Genomic DNA, 19,784 nt, shown 5'->3' with positions numbered 1-19,784 from the left:
GCGTGTTATCTGACAACTTGTTTTTTTTTTTTTGCTTAACTATCTTAAAATTATTCCTTCTCAGTTCATTTACCTCTGCCTTTTAATGGGTCTGTCGTCTTCCATTGTATGCTTGAACCATCATTTACTCAAACATTCCCCTATTCTTGGACACGCAGCCTGTTTCCAGAATTTTTTGCCACCTTGTAAATAACTGCAGTGTCCTTGAACATAGGTGTTTATATATTGGTGCATTTATTTCTGTAGGATAGATTTCCAAAAGTGGGATGGCAAGATCATGGGCTATCTGTACTTTAAGTTTTATTAAATATTGCTCTTAATATCAAGAGACCATAGCTGTGCAACCTCCCACCAGTGACACACGGATAAGCCCATGTGTTCACATCTCTGACGGTCCTGGATGTGATTGTTCATTAAAATGTTGCAAATCTCTTCTGTAATGGGGTGGCATAAAATTGATAAACATGTCTGGGAATGGATTCTTTTTCTGCACTAATTTCATAAGTTATCCTTTTGCAATCGTTATTGGGGTGAAGATGGTCATTAGGAACATCTGGGGCAGAAGGCCAGAGGGAAATGCATTTTGAAGACCAGCCACAGCTCTCTGTTCCCATTAGTTTGCGCAGCGGAAAACGGGTGCCGGGCGCGTGGTGCACATTTGCAATCTCCCTGAAGGAAGCTGCACGGAGAATGACGTCATTAACCTGGGGCTGCCCTTTGGAAAGGTCACTAATTACATCCTCATGAAGTCCACTAATCAGGTAGGTCTGGGCCCTTTCACACGTACCAGAGAGACCACACATTGGTGGAGGGAACTATATAATTTTTTTTTAAAGAAGCTATTCTTGGGGGACACCTGGGTGGCTCAGTCAGTTAAACGTCTGCCCTCGGCTCAGGTCATGAGCTCAGGGCCCTGGGATTGAGTCCCACAGTGGGCTCCCTGCTCAGCGGGGAGTCTGCTTCTCCCTCTGCCCGCCACTCCCCCTGCTTGTGTGCTCTCTCCCTCTGACAAATAAATAAATGAAATCTTTTTTTTTTTTTTTAAAGAAGATATTCTTGGGGCTCCTAGGTGGCTCAGTCCGTTAAACAGCTGCCTTCAGCTCAGATCATGATCCCAGGGTCCCAGGATCAAGCCCCATATTGGGCTCCCTGCTCAGTGGGGAGCCTGCTTCTCTCTCTGCCCCTCCCTCCTGCTCTGCTCTCTCTCTCTCTCTCTCTCAAATAAATAAATAAAATATTAAAAAAAAAAGAAGAAGCTATTCTTAAAGAGGTAATACACAGCTGGGCCTCTTGTTGGTACAGCACAGAAGTTTTTGTTTGGTGGCGGTGTTTTGTTTACCCTGTCTCAACTTACCCTCCTTGTGATGGGTACAGGCCTCTGTGAGTTGCCTGGAGGTAAGGAGGTACTTTGGAATGAGGGACTCATTAACACAGAAAAGCTAACTGGCCCCCAAAATAGAAACCCATGGACTTGAGTCTTTTCACTGTGTTACAAACCCCCTGAGCTAATGCTACGGGGGTTTTTTTGTTTTTGTTTTTGTTTTTTTTAAGATTTTATTTATTTTTTAGAGAGCGAGCGAGAGAGAAACAGCATGAGAGGGGCGAGCGTCAGAGGGAGAAGCAGGCTCCCCGCTGAGCCGGGAGCCCAATGCGGGACTCAATCCCAGGACCCTGGGATCATGACCTGAGCTGAAGGCAGACCCTTAACCATCTGAGCCACCCAGGCACCCCGCTAATGCTACGGTTTTACCATCTAAGCTTCTCGTATCTGAGAGCCTGGATTTGGAGCGAGCCAACAACTGACTGAACAGATGTCTTCACAGATCTTAGGTGTTAGCATCTTAGGCCCTTGGGTCTTGTAGCAGGAGAGTGGGTGGGAATTGATGGGTGCCTGGTAAGTCTAAAGGAAAAAGAACCCTTAACCCGTGGGGGTTGAGTGAGAACTTGAGGGTTAATATATATGGCTGTCTTTGTTTCTAAGGTCAAAGGAGGAGTTTATACAGAGAAATGGTCAGGAATAAGAATATTTTATCTTTTACTGTTAATAATAAATATTTTTACTTTATGAACCAAAGGAGCAGACATAGACGTTCTTTTCTTTTTTAAGATTTTATTTATTTATTTATTTATTTAGAGAGAACGTGTGTGAGCAAGGGGAGGGGCACAGAGGGAGGGAGAGGGAAAGAATCTCAAGTGGACTTCACACTGCGCACAGAGCATGGTGCGGGACTCGATCCCACCACCTTGAGATCATGACCCGAGCCAAAACCAAGAGTAGGGCACTCAACTGGCTGAGCCATCCAGGCTCCCCGGGAAGTTCTTTTCTTAATGAATGCATGAACTTTAGAGACTCTGAGCCACATCAGATCATCGGTGGTCTTCCTCCATCAACATGGGCTTAGACTACTCCCTTAGTCCCTTTGTTCTGACTGCTCAGAATTCTATTTTGGGTAAATGTACAAAATTCAGCTTGTAACATTAATGCAGTGAGAGTCCCTGAATTAGTATTATTTCCATTTGACAGTTGAGAGCTGGAGGTGCTAAAATGTTTGCATCAAGCAAGAGGCACTTAGAAAGCTGGGTGGCAGGATCTGAAATAAAACCCTAAAGAATCTTGACTTCTTCATCTCCCACATATCTGCCATAGACTGTGACAGCAGGGAAAAGCATCTCTGAAATTCAGAAACAGATGTGAGGGAAGGAGGGAAGACAAGCTTGGTTAGCCCACTCCGTTCAAGGAACTGGGAGTGTAGGGGCTTGCAGTGAGGGCTCCCTTCTCACAGACCACTTTCCCTTTTCAACATCGAGGGATTGTGTGCTGTCCATAGAGTACAAACCAAACAAATCTAAGCAATAGTAACAGGATGAATCCACCACAGCAGCTATTGGGGTAAACTAGCGGGTCAGTCAAAACAGTCTATTTAGACACTCTCTGGAGACACTGATTGAATGCAAAAGCCCATTTTCTTGTGTTTTATCAGAACAGTTAAATAAAGAGGGAAAACGCTGTAGAGCTATAACTGAGGGTTTTCTTCTCTCTGAAACTTAAAAAGCCACGGCCTTCTTTCAAGCCTTGGGAGCCCCTGAGTTGTTTAGTATTTTTCTTTCTTTGCAAAGAAAGTGAGAGCTCAAAGACTCATGGCTGGGTCTCTGTCTCCTGCCCTCATTGTAACAAAGTAGCACATTTTGTAAGGATCAGCCCAAGGTCACTTGTACAATAGACTTGCTCTCCCCACTACAGCGCCTCAGGGAACTGTGGGTTAATGGATCCTCCCATCCCAGGGGGCTCCTGTGGCATGATGCAGCCAGGATGGATATACATAATTTACGAATTATTGGTAACCAGGGGGATCAGGAGAGGGGCCATCTCATAATGAGCTCTTTGGGTGAAGTTAATAAATAGGTCTCTTTGAACAGATGGGATCAAAGACAGCTTCTTGTACTGATCTTTCTTCTTTTTATTGAGGTATAAAATACATACTCTAAAGTGTACTAGTCTTAAGTGTACAATTCCATTAATTTTCTACATGTGTACACCCATGTAATTACCACGAAGGTCAGGATAGAGAACATTTCCAGAGAACCTCAGAGGGTTTCCTCATGCCCCACCCAGTCAGAACCCCACCCCCGCCCCAGAGGGAAGCTCAGCTCTAACTTCTATTAGCATTGATTCATTTTGCCTATCTTGAACTTCATAGACATGGAATTATACACAGTACTGAATTTTGTTTAAGACCATTCAAGTCAGGGGCGCCTGGGTGGCTCAGGGGGTTAAGCGTCTGACTCTTGATTTCAGCTCGGGTCATGATCTGACCCGCATCAGGCTCTGTGCTGGGTGTGGAGCCTGCTCAAGATTCTCTCTCCCTCCCTTTCCCTCGGCCCCTCCCCCGCCAACAAGAACAAAAGACCATTCAACTCAGCTTCAGCTTATGTCCTTCCCTTTTTTCCTAGGCCTTTTTAGAGATGGCTTACACAGAAGCTGCCCAGGCCATGGTCCAGTATTACCAAGAAAAATCTGCTGTGATCAATGGTGAGAAGTTGCTCATTCGGATGTCCAAGAGATACAAGGAATTACAGCTGAAGGTAAAGCATTCTCTCATTGTTTAGTCATTCAACAGCATCAGCTGAGTGTCTCCTTGTGGGGCACTGGCCTAAGTGCTGGCGGGAAGGAGAAGACAGGAAAACATCCAAAGATTACCTACTGCCTTTGGGAATATCACATGGGAAGGCCAACCTTTATAACATGGCAAGAAAAATGCTTATTGAGGTAACTACAAAATGCAAAAGGATGCTGGAGACAGGATGACTAGCTACATGGGATCCAAGGAGGATTTTACAAGGGAAGTCTTTTGAAGGATGAAGGAAGAAGGGAGAGGTGATTGCATTTCAGAGGTGGGAGCTCCAAGCATAAACCTCTAAATATAACCTTCTTCTCTACCCATAGAGATCTTCAGTAACTTTCTCTTCCTCTCTCATCACCACCCCACCTTGATCTCTTATTCTCTCCTCTGTCCTCTATAATTATGTCTTAAGCCCCATAGAAATCCTTCTAAGCAGCACATGACTGAATTGGCCATTGTCAGAATGACTGTCAGGGATGAATTCAGGTAATTCCAAATAGGGCTTTTGTTTCTGTTTTAGCTTGTTCTACATTTCTCTCTTTTTTCTTTTCTTTCCTTTCTTCCTTATTTTATTCAGAAAAATAACTAATTATGTACTGTATAGTTTAAAAAGTAATAATGGGGGTACCGGGGTGGCTCAGTCCGTTAAGCCTCCGACTCTTGATTTTGGCTCAGGTAATGATCTCAAGCCCCTCGTTGGGCTCTGTGCTCAGTGTGGAGTCCACTTGTCCCCCACCCCCTGCTTCCCCCACTCCTCAAATAAATAAATAAATACTTAAAAAATTTTTTTTAAGTAGTAATGGTTGAAATCCCATAAATCCCATAAAACCACCACCAAAGTCAAGAAATACAACACCAGCGGCACCCAGAAGTCCCTTTGAGTCCCTCGTCAAGCTCCACCCCTCCCTCTCCACTCTCCTGACTTTGAGGATGATCCTTTCTTTGCTTTTCCTTGTAGTTCTACAACCCATTTCTGCCTCCCTTAACATTATCATTTAGTTTTGCCTAATTTTGAACTTTACATGAATGGAATTATACTCTTTGTGTTCTTTCATTCAACACTACCATCCATGCTGGGTGTGTCTATTTATTTTCACTGTTACATAAATTTCTGTTGTATGACTATGAATTTATTTATACATTCTGCTGTTGATGGACATTTGGGCTGTTTCCAGTTTTAGGGTATTAGGGACAAGTTACTCCTGGTACATATGTACACAAACGTATAACAGGGGCACACACATAATTAGGAGTGGAATTGCTACATCTCAAGGCATGCTTACCCTGAAGTTTACTAGCAAGCCCTTTTCAAAATTAGTTGTCCCAGATTTACATTCCTACTAGTGTAAAAGTTTTTAGTGGTATGCATTGTTACTCACATTTTGTTATATGACCTTTTAATTTTTGTCTATCTGGGAGAGTATATTGGTTTATCATGGTTTTCTTTTTCTTTTCTTTTTTTTTCAAGATTTATTTATTTATTTTAGAAAGAGAGAGCACACACATGAGTGGGGGGAGGAGGAGAGGGAGAAGGAGAGAAGCAGATTCCCCGCTGAGCAGGGAGCCTGACACGAGGCTCCATCTCAAGACCCTGAGATCATGACCTGAGCAGAAACCAAGAGTCGGACACTTAACCAACTGAGCCACCCAGGCACCCCATCATGGTTTTATTTTTTTATTGTCCTGATTACTAATTGAGGTGATCCCTTTTTCCTATGTTCATTGGCCATTCCATTTGGATCTTCTGTAGTGGAACGTTCCTTTTAAGGTCATTTGCCCATGCTCTTCTTTAGATTGTGTCTTCTTCATGGTTTGCAAGAAGTTCAATTAACTGGAGCCCTTAGTCCATTTGGATTTATTGTAATTAAATTGGTATATTTGTATTCAAATCTACTTCTTATTTTGTGCTGTCTACTATCCCATTGTAATAGGGCCCTATCAGTTTGCTTCAGCTTATCACCACATTTACTGAGGGTCCATTTTGTTCAAGACCCACAACCTTGAATCTGCCTTCAAGATTGAAGGCAGGAGGGCGCCTGGGTGGCTCAGTTGGTTAAGCGACTGCCTTCGGCTCAGGTCATGATCCTGGAGTCCCTGGATCAAGTCCCGCATCGGGCTCCCTGCTCGGCAGGGAGTCTGCTTCTCCCTCTGACCCTCCCCCCTCTCATGTGCTCTCTCTCATTCTCTCTCTCTCAAATAAATAAATAAAATCTTTAAAAAAAAAAAAGATTGAAGGCAGGAGACAAAGGCTCAGTGGTTGTTGCTAGCTAGGAGTGGCATTCTGACAAGTCTACATGTGTAGATGGTAATGTTGCCAAAGCCTTGATTCTGCTTTGCTTGCAGTATTGCTTCTGAAGTTCCTTTGCCAACAATTCTAGCAGAACCTGGCATTTTTATTTTCCCCTGGGGAGTGAAAGCATGTTGCTTTTCTCAGACAAATGGAAGATCCCATCTCATTCTGTTTGCAGCCGAAGTTTCTATTCTCCTGGATTCTCCCCTGGAGGCTAGAATTGAATTTCTGCACTAAATTCCCAGTGGATCTTCGGTCTGTAAATGAGATGTTGTTGTAAGATTCTAATTAGGATTAGCAGGAGTACTCAGCTTTTTAAGGTACTAAGGCACCGTAGTACCTTACTGTGGGAAATGGTTTGGGGTAGTACAACACCATAGGTTAAAGAGGTCAGATGGTCAAGGTCTGTATTCAGCACATGTTTGCTGAGTGCCCACTGAGGGCAGGAACTGGGCACCATGGTTTAGACCTAGCAAGCTGGTCGAGGAGCTCACAGTCTGGTGTGAGGAAGAACGGGAAAACAGAACCATCGACAACCATGTGACCTATTCCAGATGGGAGGGTGCTTGTGCTACCTTGGCTTTACCTCGTCCTGCTTTGATGAGCTTGGACAAGGTGCTTCAACTGTGTGAACCTCAGTTCACCAGATCAGGAAAGGACTCTACCTTGAGCTTTTTGGTTTTAAGCACTTTTTTCCCCCCATGTATTATCTCTTTGAGTCTTGCACTCACCTTCCCCTGTGAGGTGTGTAGGGTGGATAATAACAGTAATTATAACAGTACAACAAAAGTAACAAGAACAGGTACTTTTAATTGAGTCCTGGTGCTCTGGGTCAGGTCATGCCCCAGACACTTCACGTACATTATCTACTCTAATCCTGACATCAGTCCTGTCAGAAGGATATTAGTTATCTCAGTTTTACAGATAAGGAAGAGGAGGCCCAAAGAAGTTCAGTGACTTGCGCAAGATCATAGGTACTGGAAGAGCCGTGATGAAAACCTAGGACTGTTTTGGCTTTGTATACGTCTGCATCTCTATATTGTGTTGGTAGGATTACCACTGTCCACATGAGAAATCAGGTAATCTGCTTATAGTCATCCAGCCCGTAAGCAGCAGATAGTATTCTAACAGAGCTTCTCGAACTTTAGTGTGCGTACAAATCACTTGCAGGTCCTGTTAAAATTTTCTGGCAGGGCTGTGATTCTGCCTTTCCACCGCGCTCCCAGGTGGTGTTGCCGGTTCTCACAGCACACTGTAAGCAGCAAGGGTCTAGAACACATTGTTTTCTGCCCTTTACAAAGGATTTTCTGCTCCCAAGCTGTCACAGTGCCTCTCCTGTGAAAGCATCTCAAAACCCACTTCAACTGCATGGGAATGCATGCATCATGGTCCCTATGTTGACATGAATCAGCTAGGACTTTCTCTGCAAGTGACAGAAAATGATCTCATTTAAGCTTATGGACTAAAGTAAAAAAAAAAAAATGATTGAATTTATTGGCTCGTGTAAATGAAAAGTCCAGGAGTAGCCCTGGCTGCGGATGCAGCTGGCTTCGGGCCCTCAGTGATATCATTAGGGCTTGGCTCCTCTCCACTCTGCCTTCTGCTCACTTTGCTTCGTTTTTGGGGGGGGGGGGTCTCCCTGGGATGGCCCCGGGCAGCCCCACCTCCCTCCTCTAGGTGGCGTGATGGCTTCATTGACTGCAGCAGGTCTGGCTTCTCATCCTCCCGGTTCCTTCAACGAGAGAGCTGGAGTGTTTCCGAGAAGCTTCCTCAGATGTCCTGAGCGGCACTGTGATCGGGCTCGTTTGGGACACATGTCCTTCCCTGAACCAATCTCTGTGGCCAGGGAAGGCCATGCTGTGGTTGGCCAGGCTTGTGTCACCTCAGGGCAGGGGTAGAAGAGGGGCAATGCTACTGGGGAAGTGGACGGCAAAACACCGTATCCGTCTGTGTCTCTGGGCCAAAGGGGCCACCACCTGGGGTCCCACCAGAGCTTGCAGAGGTAGGGGGAAATTTTGATGTGTCTTCCTCTAACTTTACCTTTGGCTCACCAGGCAAAGTGGAGGGAGAGAAAGGAGAGATTTAAGGTACCTCTCCTCTCCTATCCTCATGCTGGCCATCATGTCTCCCTGTACCCTCTTTGTGGCAGAGGCTCTATTCCTCAGGGCACTTGGGGCAGAACCTTTCACATAACAGGTGTCCCGCAAATACATGGAATAAATGAGAAAGAGCAAATCTGAAGGATCAATAAAAAAAGTGAGTTTTTTCTTGTGGCAGACCTAGACGAGAAGAATGAGCTGTTCTGGGCTGTTCTAGAGAGACTTCCCTAGAACCATAGCATCTTACATGCGGAGGGGAACTTGGACTAATTTGAACCAGTGTCTCCCAGTTATTGCATCAGAGAATCGTCAGGGGAGTTTTCAGGTTCTCTTGACCAGAGATTTCCCTTCCCAAATCCCAGTGGATTTGGGGTGGGGTTGAGGGTCCTAGGTGGTTTGGGGGCAGAGGGCCTGGTTTCAGAGCACTTGTCTCGCCAGCCTCCCAGCCACAGAGAGGGTCTCTTGGGTATGTTCCATGGTGCTCTCAGGAAGAGTCAGTCAGCAAATGGTAACTGGGGGTCTTCTGCAGATAAGACGTGGTGCCGAGAGCTACAGGGAATAGGAGGCTTGGTCCTCACTTGGGGAGAGTTTGCTGTGTAACTGAAGAGACAGGCTATTCTTGTGGAAATTATGTAAGACTTGAACATGAGTGCATCAGTACGGAGCTCCTAGAAGTCCAGGGGCAAAAGGCAGTTTGTGACTTGCTTGTGTAAAGAAGGGGAAACCATCACCAAGTAGGGCTTGAAGGCTGCGGTGAATCAGCTAAACAGAGAGGGTATCCGGGTGGAAGGAGTCAGGTGAGAAGTGATGGAGACCCTGGAAAGCACCGTAATGTCGAGAAGGATCACGGCTGCTCTGACAGGGCCTGGCTGTGACAGGTTCAGGGCTCATACTGAAGGTTTCAGCATCTTCCCGGGACTTTTGAGGCATGGAAAACAGCCACAGAGGGGTCAGAGGAAACCCTCCAGCAGCTCCTTTTATTTAGGCCCAGCGCCTGTGGCTTTTCTCAGCGTAGCCCGCCATGCCCCGAGGCTACTGGTGGATGCCAGATAGGCCTCATTATCTCACCTTTACAGGTGGAGAAAGTGAGTCTCCCACAGATAGCAAGCCTTGACCCCAGATCACCCAGCCGGCTGGAGGCGGAGCTGGGCTGTTCTCCCTGGGTTGAGATCCTCAAGTCCAGGTCCATCCCTCTAGTATGCCAGTGCTTCCCTGGGACAGTATGGGACTTGGACTCTCACCCTTGTCCGAAACGCAGCAAGATGTGTTGACCATGAGCACCGTGGATGGTCCCCCTGTGGGGTTATTGAGCCACGTCAGTGTCCTCATAGGATGGATGAGAAGATCCTATGTGTGGGATTTGCTTCAAAGTATTCTGTGGGGTGGGGAAAAGGGTGGGGTACAGATGAACTAGACTGATCAGAACTGTTGACAATGGAAATGGAGCATGAAAGTTCAATATGCCATTCTCTGTGCTTTTGCGTATGTTCAAAATGTTCTATGATAAAGAGGCACCCAAAATGTCAGGGCCACTCCATTCAGCATTATGCTCACCCTCCTCATGCCCTGGATTAAACTTTTTCTTCCTCTAGGAGGGTACTTTTTCCCTTTGGGAGGACCAGGCCATGGACCCAAGTCCTCATTGCTTCTCTTTGGCATTTGTATGGCCATCTCTGGTCTGATGATGACCTCTCTGACTTTGCCTAGAAACCTGGGAAAACTGTGGCTGCCATCATCCAGGACATGCATTCCCAGAGGGAGAGGGACATGTTCCGGGAAGCAGACAGGTGAGGCCCTAGCCCTGGACGTCAGGGCAGATTCTGGGCAGCTGGGACACTCTCCTATGTCTCATTCGTAGAGGTAGCGTGCCCTGCCCTTGCCCCTGCCCTGTCCATCAGCCTTTCTGGGCCCTACTTTTCCACGTGCCTGATAAAAGGCATCAGTCTAGTCCAGAGTGCTGCTCCAGGGTAGGCCTCAGGAAAATGCAAGATGGTAGGCTTCCTCTCATCAGCCCTTCCTTTGTTGGAAAGGAATATATAGAGGAGGGGTTCTGTTGATATTTGGCCCTTTGGGGCAAGTCCACACTCTGCTAAAACCGCCTGAAAGTAAGTTGTGTGTGTGTGTGTGTGTGTGTGTGTGTGTTCTATTTAGAGCCACCTGTTGATTTTTCATGGGCTGAATGTAGATGTGGGAACAGGAATGTAGATGAACCCCCCCCCAAAAGTAGGGACTTGATCAGTCACTTACTCTGAACATAGAATGCATTCAGTTTTAGAACTCATTTCTTCCGACTGAATTTGTGACTAAGTTGGGGCTCCAAGTTTCCCACTGTAGCTGCCCCACAGAGATAGTCCCCGTGGAGAGCCAAGGTCAAACACAGTCTGTGGATCTTAGCCCCTGCCACCATGAGTGGTGCTCTAACGTCACTTCAGAGGGCTGAGTCCAGGCTGAGTCCCCACGGATGGTCAAGGCAGCCTGGTCCAGTGAGCCACATCTGGGTGTCCCCTGGTCAGTCAGGGCTGCATGGGTTTCCTGTATTTGGGAACCAAATGAAAATCGCCCATTCTTCTTAGAATAATAGGTATATATATATATATATATATGATTAAGTGGATCTGCCTAATAACCAAGCAACCTTCAGAAAGAGAGAGAGTGAGAGTGTGTGCTTATGTGTTTGTGTATCTTTTTATGTAGCTGCTTGGGTTTGGGATTTCCATTTATTTGGGATTTTTTTTTTTTTTAAATGGTTGTTTGAGTTTTTTAAAAAGATACATATAAAGCCATACCATGCTGCTTGCAGCTCTGTGGTGGAGTGTCAGGAGAACTAGGAGGTCTTGCTCTGAATCTTAAGCAGATTGAGGTCCTTTTCTGGGATTCAGTTTCTTCATCTGAAACATAAGCATGTCGGAGCTCTAAGCTTCCAAACCTCCAACCCTAAAATGCCTTCCTAGTTCTTTCTTTGGTTTGGGATCTCTGAGCCTGGCCTCCTCACTCTCGTTCTCCCCAGTAATTAGCCTCCTTCTACCATGCCCAGGATCTGAACAAACTGAGATAAGAAGTAAACGAGACAAACGGAGGCCAAGAGGTTGCCTTTATTACGGTAGAGGCCAAGTGGGGTGTGGCTTTGGTCTTGTAGCCAAGAGTCTGGGTCATTGAACCCCAGAGTCAGGCAGCCTTTGCCCACCAGGCTGGACCAGGGCAACTTCCCCACACCCCAGGAGGAGAGTTGCCCGCCCCCTGAGCCTAGCTTCCTTACAAGAGGAACAAAGATGGAACGGAGCCAAACCAGTCCAATTATTTATCCCAGTTCCCAGGAACAGAATGGGTAAAGGGGCGGAGATGACCAGGACTGTACTTAGGGAAAATCCCTCCTCTTAGAAGCCCAGAGGGAGGAAAAGCTTTCTCCTGTACCACTCTGTTGTCTGTACGGTTGTTGTGAAGCGCATATGGCCACACAGAGTTATGTGTGCAGTATGTCTGTGTGAGGGACTGGGGTGTATCTGTGCGTGGGGGCTGGGGGACGTGCAGATTCTAAAACCCACTCCTTTGCTCCCTAACAGATATGGCCCAGAAAGGCCACGGTCTCGCAGTCCGATGAGCCGGTCACTATCCCCGAGGTCCCACACTCCGAGCTTCACCTCCTGCAGCTCTTCCCACAGCCCTCTGGGCCCCACCCGGGCCGACTGGGGCAACAGCCGGGACTCGTGGGAGCACTCACCCTATGCCAGGAGGGAGGAAGAGCGAGACCCGGGCCCCTGGAGGGAGAACGGGGAGGACAAGAGGGACAGGGCAGACACGTGGCCACACGATCGCAAACACTACTCCTGGCAACTGGAAAAAGCCGAGTTAGAGGAGCGGCTCGAAGGAAGGATGAGCCACCGAGAAAAGCACCTGAGGCCTGGGTCCCCCACCCTGCTCCACTCTGCATCGGGCTACAAAAGCCGAGAAGACGGCTACTACCGGAAGGAGCCCAAAGGCAAATCGGACAAGTATGGAAAGCAGCAGCAGGATGCTCCTGGGAGGTCCAGGAGGAAAGAGGAGGCCAGACTGCGGGACAGCAGACACCCCCACCCCGAGGACTCAGGCAAGGAAGACGGGCTGGAGCCGAAGGTCACTAGCGTCCCTGAGAGCACCAAGTCTAAGCAGAGTGAGAAAAACAGAACCAAGAGACCCGACAGAGACCAAGGAGGAGCTGATGACAGAAAAGAAAGGATGGCGGGGAACGAGGTAATGACGCAATCTCTTCCCCAGGTAAGGAGAGGCAGGTTCCCGAGCAGGGCAGTATTAATATAATGATGATGCGCTTTTATTGAATGAATGAAACACTAAAAGTTGACTCCGTGCCAGGCACTGGACTAAACACCTTATCTCAATCAAGGTATTTAATCTTCACAGCAACCGTATGAGGTAATATTGGTACTAATACTACTATGGCTATAGATGAGGGAACTGAGGCACAGAGAGCCCAAGTTAGTGGCCCAAGGACACACAGTCCAGAAACAGCAGAGCGATGGGGCTCCAAATCCCTCGGCATGCTGCTGCCTTTGCTGGAAGTTAGGCAGCGATGTGATGCAAAGGCCTTCTGGGGTCCTGTGTGTGTCCAGGGGAGAGGGGCCCCGTGGTGTTTGCACCCACAGACTCTGCCCAGGGAGATGAGATCTTTGGTCTGATCCATCCTTTCTCCTGCCAAAAGCATCTGCCGACCCTGGAGTTTGATGAGAGGTGGTAAAGAGAAGCAGCCCCCACCCTCTAACGTACTCTGGGTGTCCAGGGCTTGGTGTGGTGCTCTGGACAGTGTCCACATTCCACTATTACAGTTACTTCCACTGTAATAAAAGTGCTCAGCAGTTGGCTGGTACCTTTCATCCACGCGTCGGAAAGGGCTTATAATGTACTGCATAACTTCAGTTCACACGGTGGGTCGTGAGGACTCTGGGAACAAAAATCACACTCTCACTGGGCTTACACTTCCTTCTTGCCCAAACCACCTCCATTTAAGTAGGAGCGGGATAGTGGAGGTTGGGGAGCGGGGTGGGTCTGCATAAAGAACCCAATTTTAAAAATCCTACATGCGTATCTCCTAGTCTGACCCAGGACTTGGTGACAGGGACTAAGTTGAAATAAGAGCCCAATTCTCAACTCCATGGACACTGAAGAGTCACCCTTTTGTCCACTACTGCATTTACTCTTGGATGCACTTTGCTATTTGGCCAGGCAGTGTGTTAGGCGCAGCGCGGGGTGGTGGGGGGGTGGGGGGAGGTCCAGGGGTGAATGGGACAGGGTCCATGCTGTGGTGGAGACCCAGGTCTAATGGTGGAAGGAGAGCTACAAAATGATTGACATTCAGTGGGGCCCACGCTGGAGCAGAGTAGTGGATGAGCTGCTCCGGAGGCCTTCCCTCTGTGCAAGGAGAGGGGGAAGCTTCACAGAGGAGGTGACATGTGAGCTGGGCATTGAAAGTAGGGGGAAAAAGCCATCTGGGAAGCAGCGAGGGCAAAAGCGAGAAGGGAAGACTGTTTTCAAGAACTTGCAAATAGGGGCGCCTGGGTGGCTCAGTCGTTAAGCGTCTGCCTTCGTCTCGGGTCATGATCCGAGGGTCCTGGGATCAAGCCCCACATCGGGCTCCCTGATCAGCAGGAAGCCTGCTTCTCCCTCTCCCACTCCCCCTGCTTGTGTTCTCTCTCTCACTGTATCTTTCTTTGTCAAATAAATGAATAAAATCTTAAAAAAAAAAAAAAAGAACCTGCAAATACTCAGCGTGGCAGCATCTTTAGGGCATATTAAAGAATAACGTCTTTAAAAAGTAAAATCATGGCTCTTGTGCAAACAGAAAATGAATACATGTCAAAGATGTTATTTAACTCACGAATTAATGAGGGAGCCAGGAAGACGTAAACGCTGGTCTAGAGGAGAATCCAGAGAGCAGGCAACATGGAGAGGCGATCAGAACGCGGAAGTGAATTTGCTAACAGATCGAAAACTGGCCCCTTCCAAAGTGGCATCTCCACCAGATAAAATTCCTTTGCATCTCTATGAACGAGAATCATTTGCACTACCCTCGGTCTTCTGCAGTTTACAGGGTTGTAAATAGTTCAGCTCACGATAACGAAAAGTGCAGACTCCTGTGGGACCAGACCTCCTGGAGGGGTGTGCTAGACAACGAACTGCCCAGCGTTCCCTGGAAAGAACACCCTGTAGTCTTTTTGCCCATTCTCAAAGTCTGCCACGGTTTCTCCTGACTGGAAGAGCAGGGGGAGCTCAGGAGATGAGATTAGGGACCTGGGTGGGCCCAGGAAGACCCTCGTGTGCCTCGCTGAGGACTTGAACTGGATCCCGAGGACCTGTGAACCAGAGGATGTTTTTAAGAAGCATGTCTATGCTTGGAGGGGTCTAAGGGGCTAATGATGGGTCAGTGCCTGTCCTCTCAAGAAGAGGCTAAGAGGGGCAGAGAGCAACAACCCCCTTGGGCAGGGGCTCCAGCCTGGACCTCATACACATGCCACCAGCCTAGAACCCTGTGTCCCCATGGCAAAGGGGTGGAGTTGCCCCCTCCCAATCCTACCCATACTTCTGCTATTCCTCTTCAGTAAGCTTACTGCTCCTACTGTTTTACCCACTTGCTTTTATCGGTTTGCCCTTTTAAGGTGACACGTACTGTGGGTCATCCCAGAGCCCTGATGCAAAAAAAGATGCCCAGAAAGCCCCATGGGCTTCCCCAAATTCTGTCTCTCTGGCTGGTTCTGCCTCTAATAGCCCTAGAGTGGGGTCAGTAGGGACTTGTTGGGGTCCCCAGTGGATTGTTTCTGTGGTTTCGGAGCCAGGAAGCCCAAAACCAGTTGGTGGAGTATCAGCAGAACAAAGTCTTCCTCACTGATGTCAAACTGTATATCACAATCTTGAGAACAACCCCAACCCCCCAGGGCTGCCCCAGGAGTCAGATGAGTTCAGTGACTGAACTTGGGGCTGGAAGGCAGCAGGGCTGAGGACGGTGTCCTTGCCTTTCTCCTAATATACTGGGCACCTCCCACCACAGGGCCTTTACATGTGTTCACCTGCCTAGGCGCCCCGCCCTGCTGAAGTCTGCCTGTCTCCCTCCTCCCCTCCTTTGTGTTTACTTGTTGTCATGCTCACCCCAAGTATATTCCTGGCCAGAAATACCTCTACATAAAACCACAATGTCCCAACCTGCTTCCCTTCCTTCTCTGCTTACCTTTCCTGGTCCAAGCTATCCCCTTGATGTCTGTCTTTATTTAGTGTCTATCTCTTCCACCCCCCAGAGGTAACTTCCACAAGGGCAGGAATTTTTGTCTGCAGTGCTCACTAGATCAGGGCTTGACACAGAGCAAGTGTTCAGTAAGTATTTGTTGAAGGAAGAAAGGAATGACTGCACCTGGACCCTGGAGACAGGCCAGGCTTCTGAGAACCAGGTCACACCCCGTTCTGCTCTGCCTCAGTTTTCTCATTTGTGAAATGAGTGTGATCACAAGGCTGTCGTAGGACTTTAATGAGCTTGTGCTCATTTGAAATTTCTTTTTTTTTTTTTTTAAAGATTTTATTTTATTTATTTGACAGACAGAGAGAGAGAGAGACAGCTAGAGAGGGAACACAAGCAGGGGGAGTGGGAGAGGGAGAAGCAGGCTCCCGGCTGAGCAGAGAGCCCGATGTGGGGCTCGATCCCAGGACCCCGGGACCATGACCTGAGCCGAAGGCAGACGCCTAACGACTGAGCCACCCAGGCGCCCCTCATTTGAAATTTCTAAGATCTCTGGAGAAAGTGCCGTGGAGAGGCCAGTGTGTGTGCTGCTCAGTGTTGGTGGGTGGCCAGATCCACACATGGGGCCCAGCCTTGACCACAAGACCACAGAAAGAAGGAGAGAAATCAAGTCGCTGAGTACGGTGAACATGGGAAAGAAGGGCGATCAAGGGTTACAGACCCAGGTGCTTGGAGAAGGGAAGCCAGGCAGGGGATATAGACCAGATACTAGGAGTGAAGCCAACGTGGAGAGAAGGGGCCATGGCAGACCAAGGAGGAGGTACCTGTCGGGGGCAGTTAGCCACTGCTCGGCTCCGATTCCTGGCTGCCATTCTGGACTGCATGCCCTGTGCTGTGAGAGCCCCCACTTTTTGAGGAGCAGCACCAAAGTCCAGATATCTGTGGAATTTCCCACATTTTAGAAACTGTATAGGCCAAAACATGTCTGTGGGCCAGGTGGAGCCCAGGGGTCCCTAGAATGCAGCCCCCAGTATAAACAGTCCATAGGAGGGAGAAATAGAAAAACTATTTATGCTTAGTTCGGAGCCTAGACAGAGACCCAAGCATGCCAGAGGCAGGTGTGAGCTAGTTAACACTCCACCCCCTCCTTAAAGCCTTCAGGTCTCCATTCTTCTATTGACTGATGTCCACAGAGCACCTAGTACTGGGACTACAGTTCTGAGTGAAGGCTGAAATGACTCCTGATCTCATGAAGCTCATGGTTTAGTGGAAAGACATACTAATCAATTGCTCATATGAGTAGAAGAGCATGCGTGTTGAGTGCTAAGAAGGTGATGGAGGTATGCAGTGCTGTTAATGCCTGTGATGAATCAGAGCCTTCCCTGGGTTAGGATGGGACTGTTGAGATTTGAAGGAATGGTAGGTTTCACTGAGTGAAAAAGAAGGAGAACAGATAGAACAACATGTGCAAAGGCCCTGTGGCTGAAGGCCAGTGTTGCTGGAACAGAGACAGCCAGGGTTAGAATGGTGGGAGGTATGTCTGGTTTGTCAACAGGGTCATATCATGCAAGGCCTTGTAGGCAGGTTACAGATTTTTGTCTTCATCCCAAGTGCAAGGGGGAGCAAATGAAATATTTAAGCAAGAAGGTGCAGTGAGGTTATGATAGTTTTTGCATTTTGGAGTGATCATTCTTGATTGCCTTGGGGAGAACAGACTTGGGAGGAGGCCACAGAGCAGAAGGGGGAGAACAGTTAGGAGGTGTTTATCAGGAGCCCTAGCCCTGTGGAGGCAGAGCTCAGCTTGCAACAGTTAAGACCTAATATCTTCATCTGTGAGCTGGTGTGGACAGCTGGGTGCATTGGTTGCGTTTGTTGGTTTCCCTTAAGCTGCTACTCTCACATGATCCCAGGGCACAGGGTGCACTGAGGGCACTTCCTTTGTCTGCAGGGAGGAAGCACCGCGATCCTACTGGCAAGATGCTTCCTGCCAGCCATGCTGTCCCTGCCTCTCCCAGTTTGGACTTGGGGGGTTGGGGGGGCGGGGGGTGGTGGTTCCTCTATTGTGTTAACCTAGGAGTGTGGCTGTAGGAATTGCTTGGGGAGGGTAAGGATTACTTTCTTGGACAAGGGAGGGCCATAGAGAGTTTATTCAGGGAGATAAAATAAAGAAAGAGGTCTCCTGTTGGTAGACGCTATGGCTTCTGATGGCTAAAAAGGCATTTGGAGCTGCCTTGCACTTGGGTTAGCTTAGAAGACTAGAGCACAGCTTACAGTGGAATCTTCTGCTCCAAATGCCAGAAAGAGCAAGGACATGAGGATTTCAACTCTCTTCCCGTGTCTGGTAATAACTGGTTAAACCAGTCAACCCTGAGCTCCTGCCCCAGCTGGCTCCTTGTCAACTCAAGAGGGGTGTGTCTGCTCAAAAGAAATCAGAACTGGAGTCATTTACTTAGAGCCAACCTCAGCCAAAATTGTTGAGAGAATGCAATGTGCCCTTGAGAAACTCCAGAAAGAGTCATTGATTTGGTGGCCAAAGTTGAAGTCATGGGAGAATATCCTCCCAAAACGTCTAAAATGGGGGTTGGCAAACTTTTCCTACAAAACACCAGACAGTAAATATTTTAGGCTATGTGGGCCAAGAAGCCAAAGTGAAGATATTATGTGGGTACTTATGTAGTCATTTAAAATGCAACTATTTAAAATTTGAAAAGCCTTGTTAATTCACAGATTATGTAAAAAGAGGCACTGGTTCAGACTGGCTTGAGGATGATAGATTGCTGACCCCAGTTCTCAGACTGGTCAGAGACCCTAATTTCCCAAACCAAACACCTGCTTTCAGTTGTTCAATTTCTCAGACATGAGCACTAACTCTCATGAGGGACTGAATTTGCGGGAGGGAATAGAAGGAAGGAAGACGGGAAGGGGGTTGTTAATTTGGGCAATAGCTCTACGTCAGAGAGAAGACAAAAAAGGGGTGAGGGGGGCACTGGTTGACTAACAACCCACTTCCTACACATAAGTGGCCCGGATGTGATTTTTATGGCCAAAACAGATCTTTTGGGGAGATGTCACCACGATGGTTGTCAACCCCCGGGCCAGTTTACCCTTGGTCCCTTTACTCACCCTCCCTGCCTGTAGGTTTCACAACTGCAAAAACACCCAGTTTGCCAGAGATTTCTGCCCCACTAAAGATATCAGTCCAACCACTGAGACATTTCCGTGCCTCCACTTGTCTGTGTGACCTTGAGCAAGTTACTTAACCTCTCTGATCCTTCGTTTCCTCATCTGTAAAAGGCAAGGCACCTGCCTCCGAGGGGTTTGGTGAGGATCAAGGAAATGTGCCTGTGAGACACACCTGATGACCGTTAGCTGCATTGTTTTCTCTCTTGGCGCTCCCTCTCTCCTCTGCCCCTGCTCACCCCTCTGTTGATTGGTTTGTTCTGTTCTTTTTTGGTAAGGCTGGAAAAGAAGAGCAGGAGGGCATGGAAGAAAGCACCTCATCAGCGACCAGGCAGGAGAAAGAAACAGAGTCCTCAGATGCAGAAGACACAAGGACAAAGAAGGTAAATTTGGTCCCAGGTGCTGGTAGGACCGCCACATGTGCATGACGGCCCGTGGGCACCGCGTCCCAGGCATCCCCATCCTGCCCTGGGATGCCCCACTCGCTGCATGGGCTGTGTCCAAGACCCCACCTGGGCTGTCACGAATGAAGCCAGCACTTCTTGGAAGAATGGTTTTGCCCGGGATCTCTGCAGTCTTTATTAAGGAGATCTTTACTGCATGCCTGGGCTCTGCCTCAGTCTCCAGCACCTTGGCAGCACTCGTAAGAGAAAACATGTGCCCAAAAAAGACTCAGGCTTCAGAGCCAGCCTCCCAGAATAGTTCCCTTGGGAGGGGCTGGGGGAAGAGGGGAGCTTCGGATGCTCAAGCTAGGGCCCTGACCTCAGCATGCCCAGACCCTGGGATTAAAAAAACATCTACTGCGCTTGTAAAGATTATTTTACTTAATTAAAATTAAAAAATCCAGTTATAGTGCTGCGGCTGCCTCAGCAAAAAGAAAC

General features: G+C 48.1%; 1 protein-coding gene across 5 annotated transcripts in view; it reads left to right on the top strand.

Annotated features, from left to right (window-relative positions):
* Positions 1-19,784, top strand: part of RBM20 (RNA binding motif protein 20) — a 185,373-nt gene that overhangs the window by 151,092 nt on the left and 14,497 nt on the right. For all 5 annotated transcript variants that reach the window (XR_014146199.1, XM_081823554.1, XM_081823555.1 and 2 more), the window contains exons 6-10: positions 618-761; positions 3,952-4,083; positions 10,218-10,297; positions 12,071-12,737; positions 19,182-19,286. Coding sequence is in view for 4 of the 5 variants with exons in the window: in XM_081823554.1 (XP_081679680.1) it covers positions 618-761; positions 3,952-4,083; positions 10,218-10,297; positions 12,071-12,737; positions 19,182-19,286 (1,128 nt within the window). In the remaining variant the exon portion in view is untranslated. The remainder of the gene's footprint in view (positions 1-617; positions 762-3,951; positions 4,084-10,217; positions 10,298-12,070; positions 12,738-19,181; positions 19,287-19,784) is intronic.

The sequence above is a fragment of the Leptonychotes weddellii genome, chromosome 6, assembly GCF_054177405.1.
Source record: "Leptonychotes weddellii isolate Sample4059 chromosome 6, ASM5417740v2, whole genome shotgun sequence".
Classification (NCBI taxonomy): domain Eukaryota; kingdom Metazoa; phylum Chordata; class Mammalia; order Carnivora; family Phocidae; genus Leptonychotes; species Leptonychotes weddellii.
This window is presented reverse-complemented; position numbering and strand designations above follow the sequence as displayed.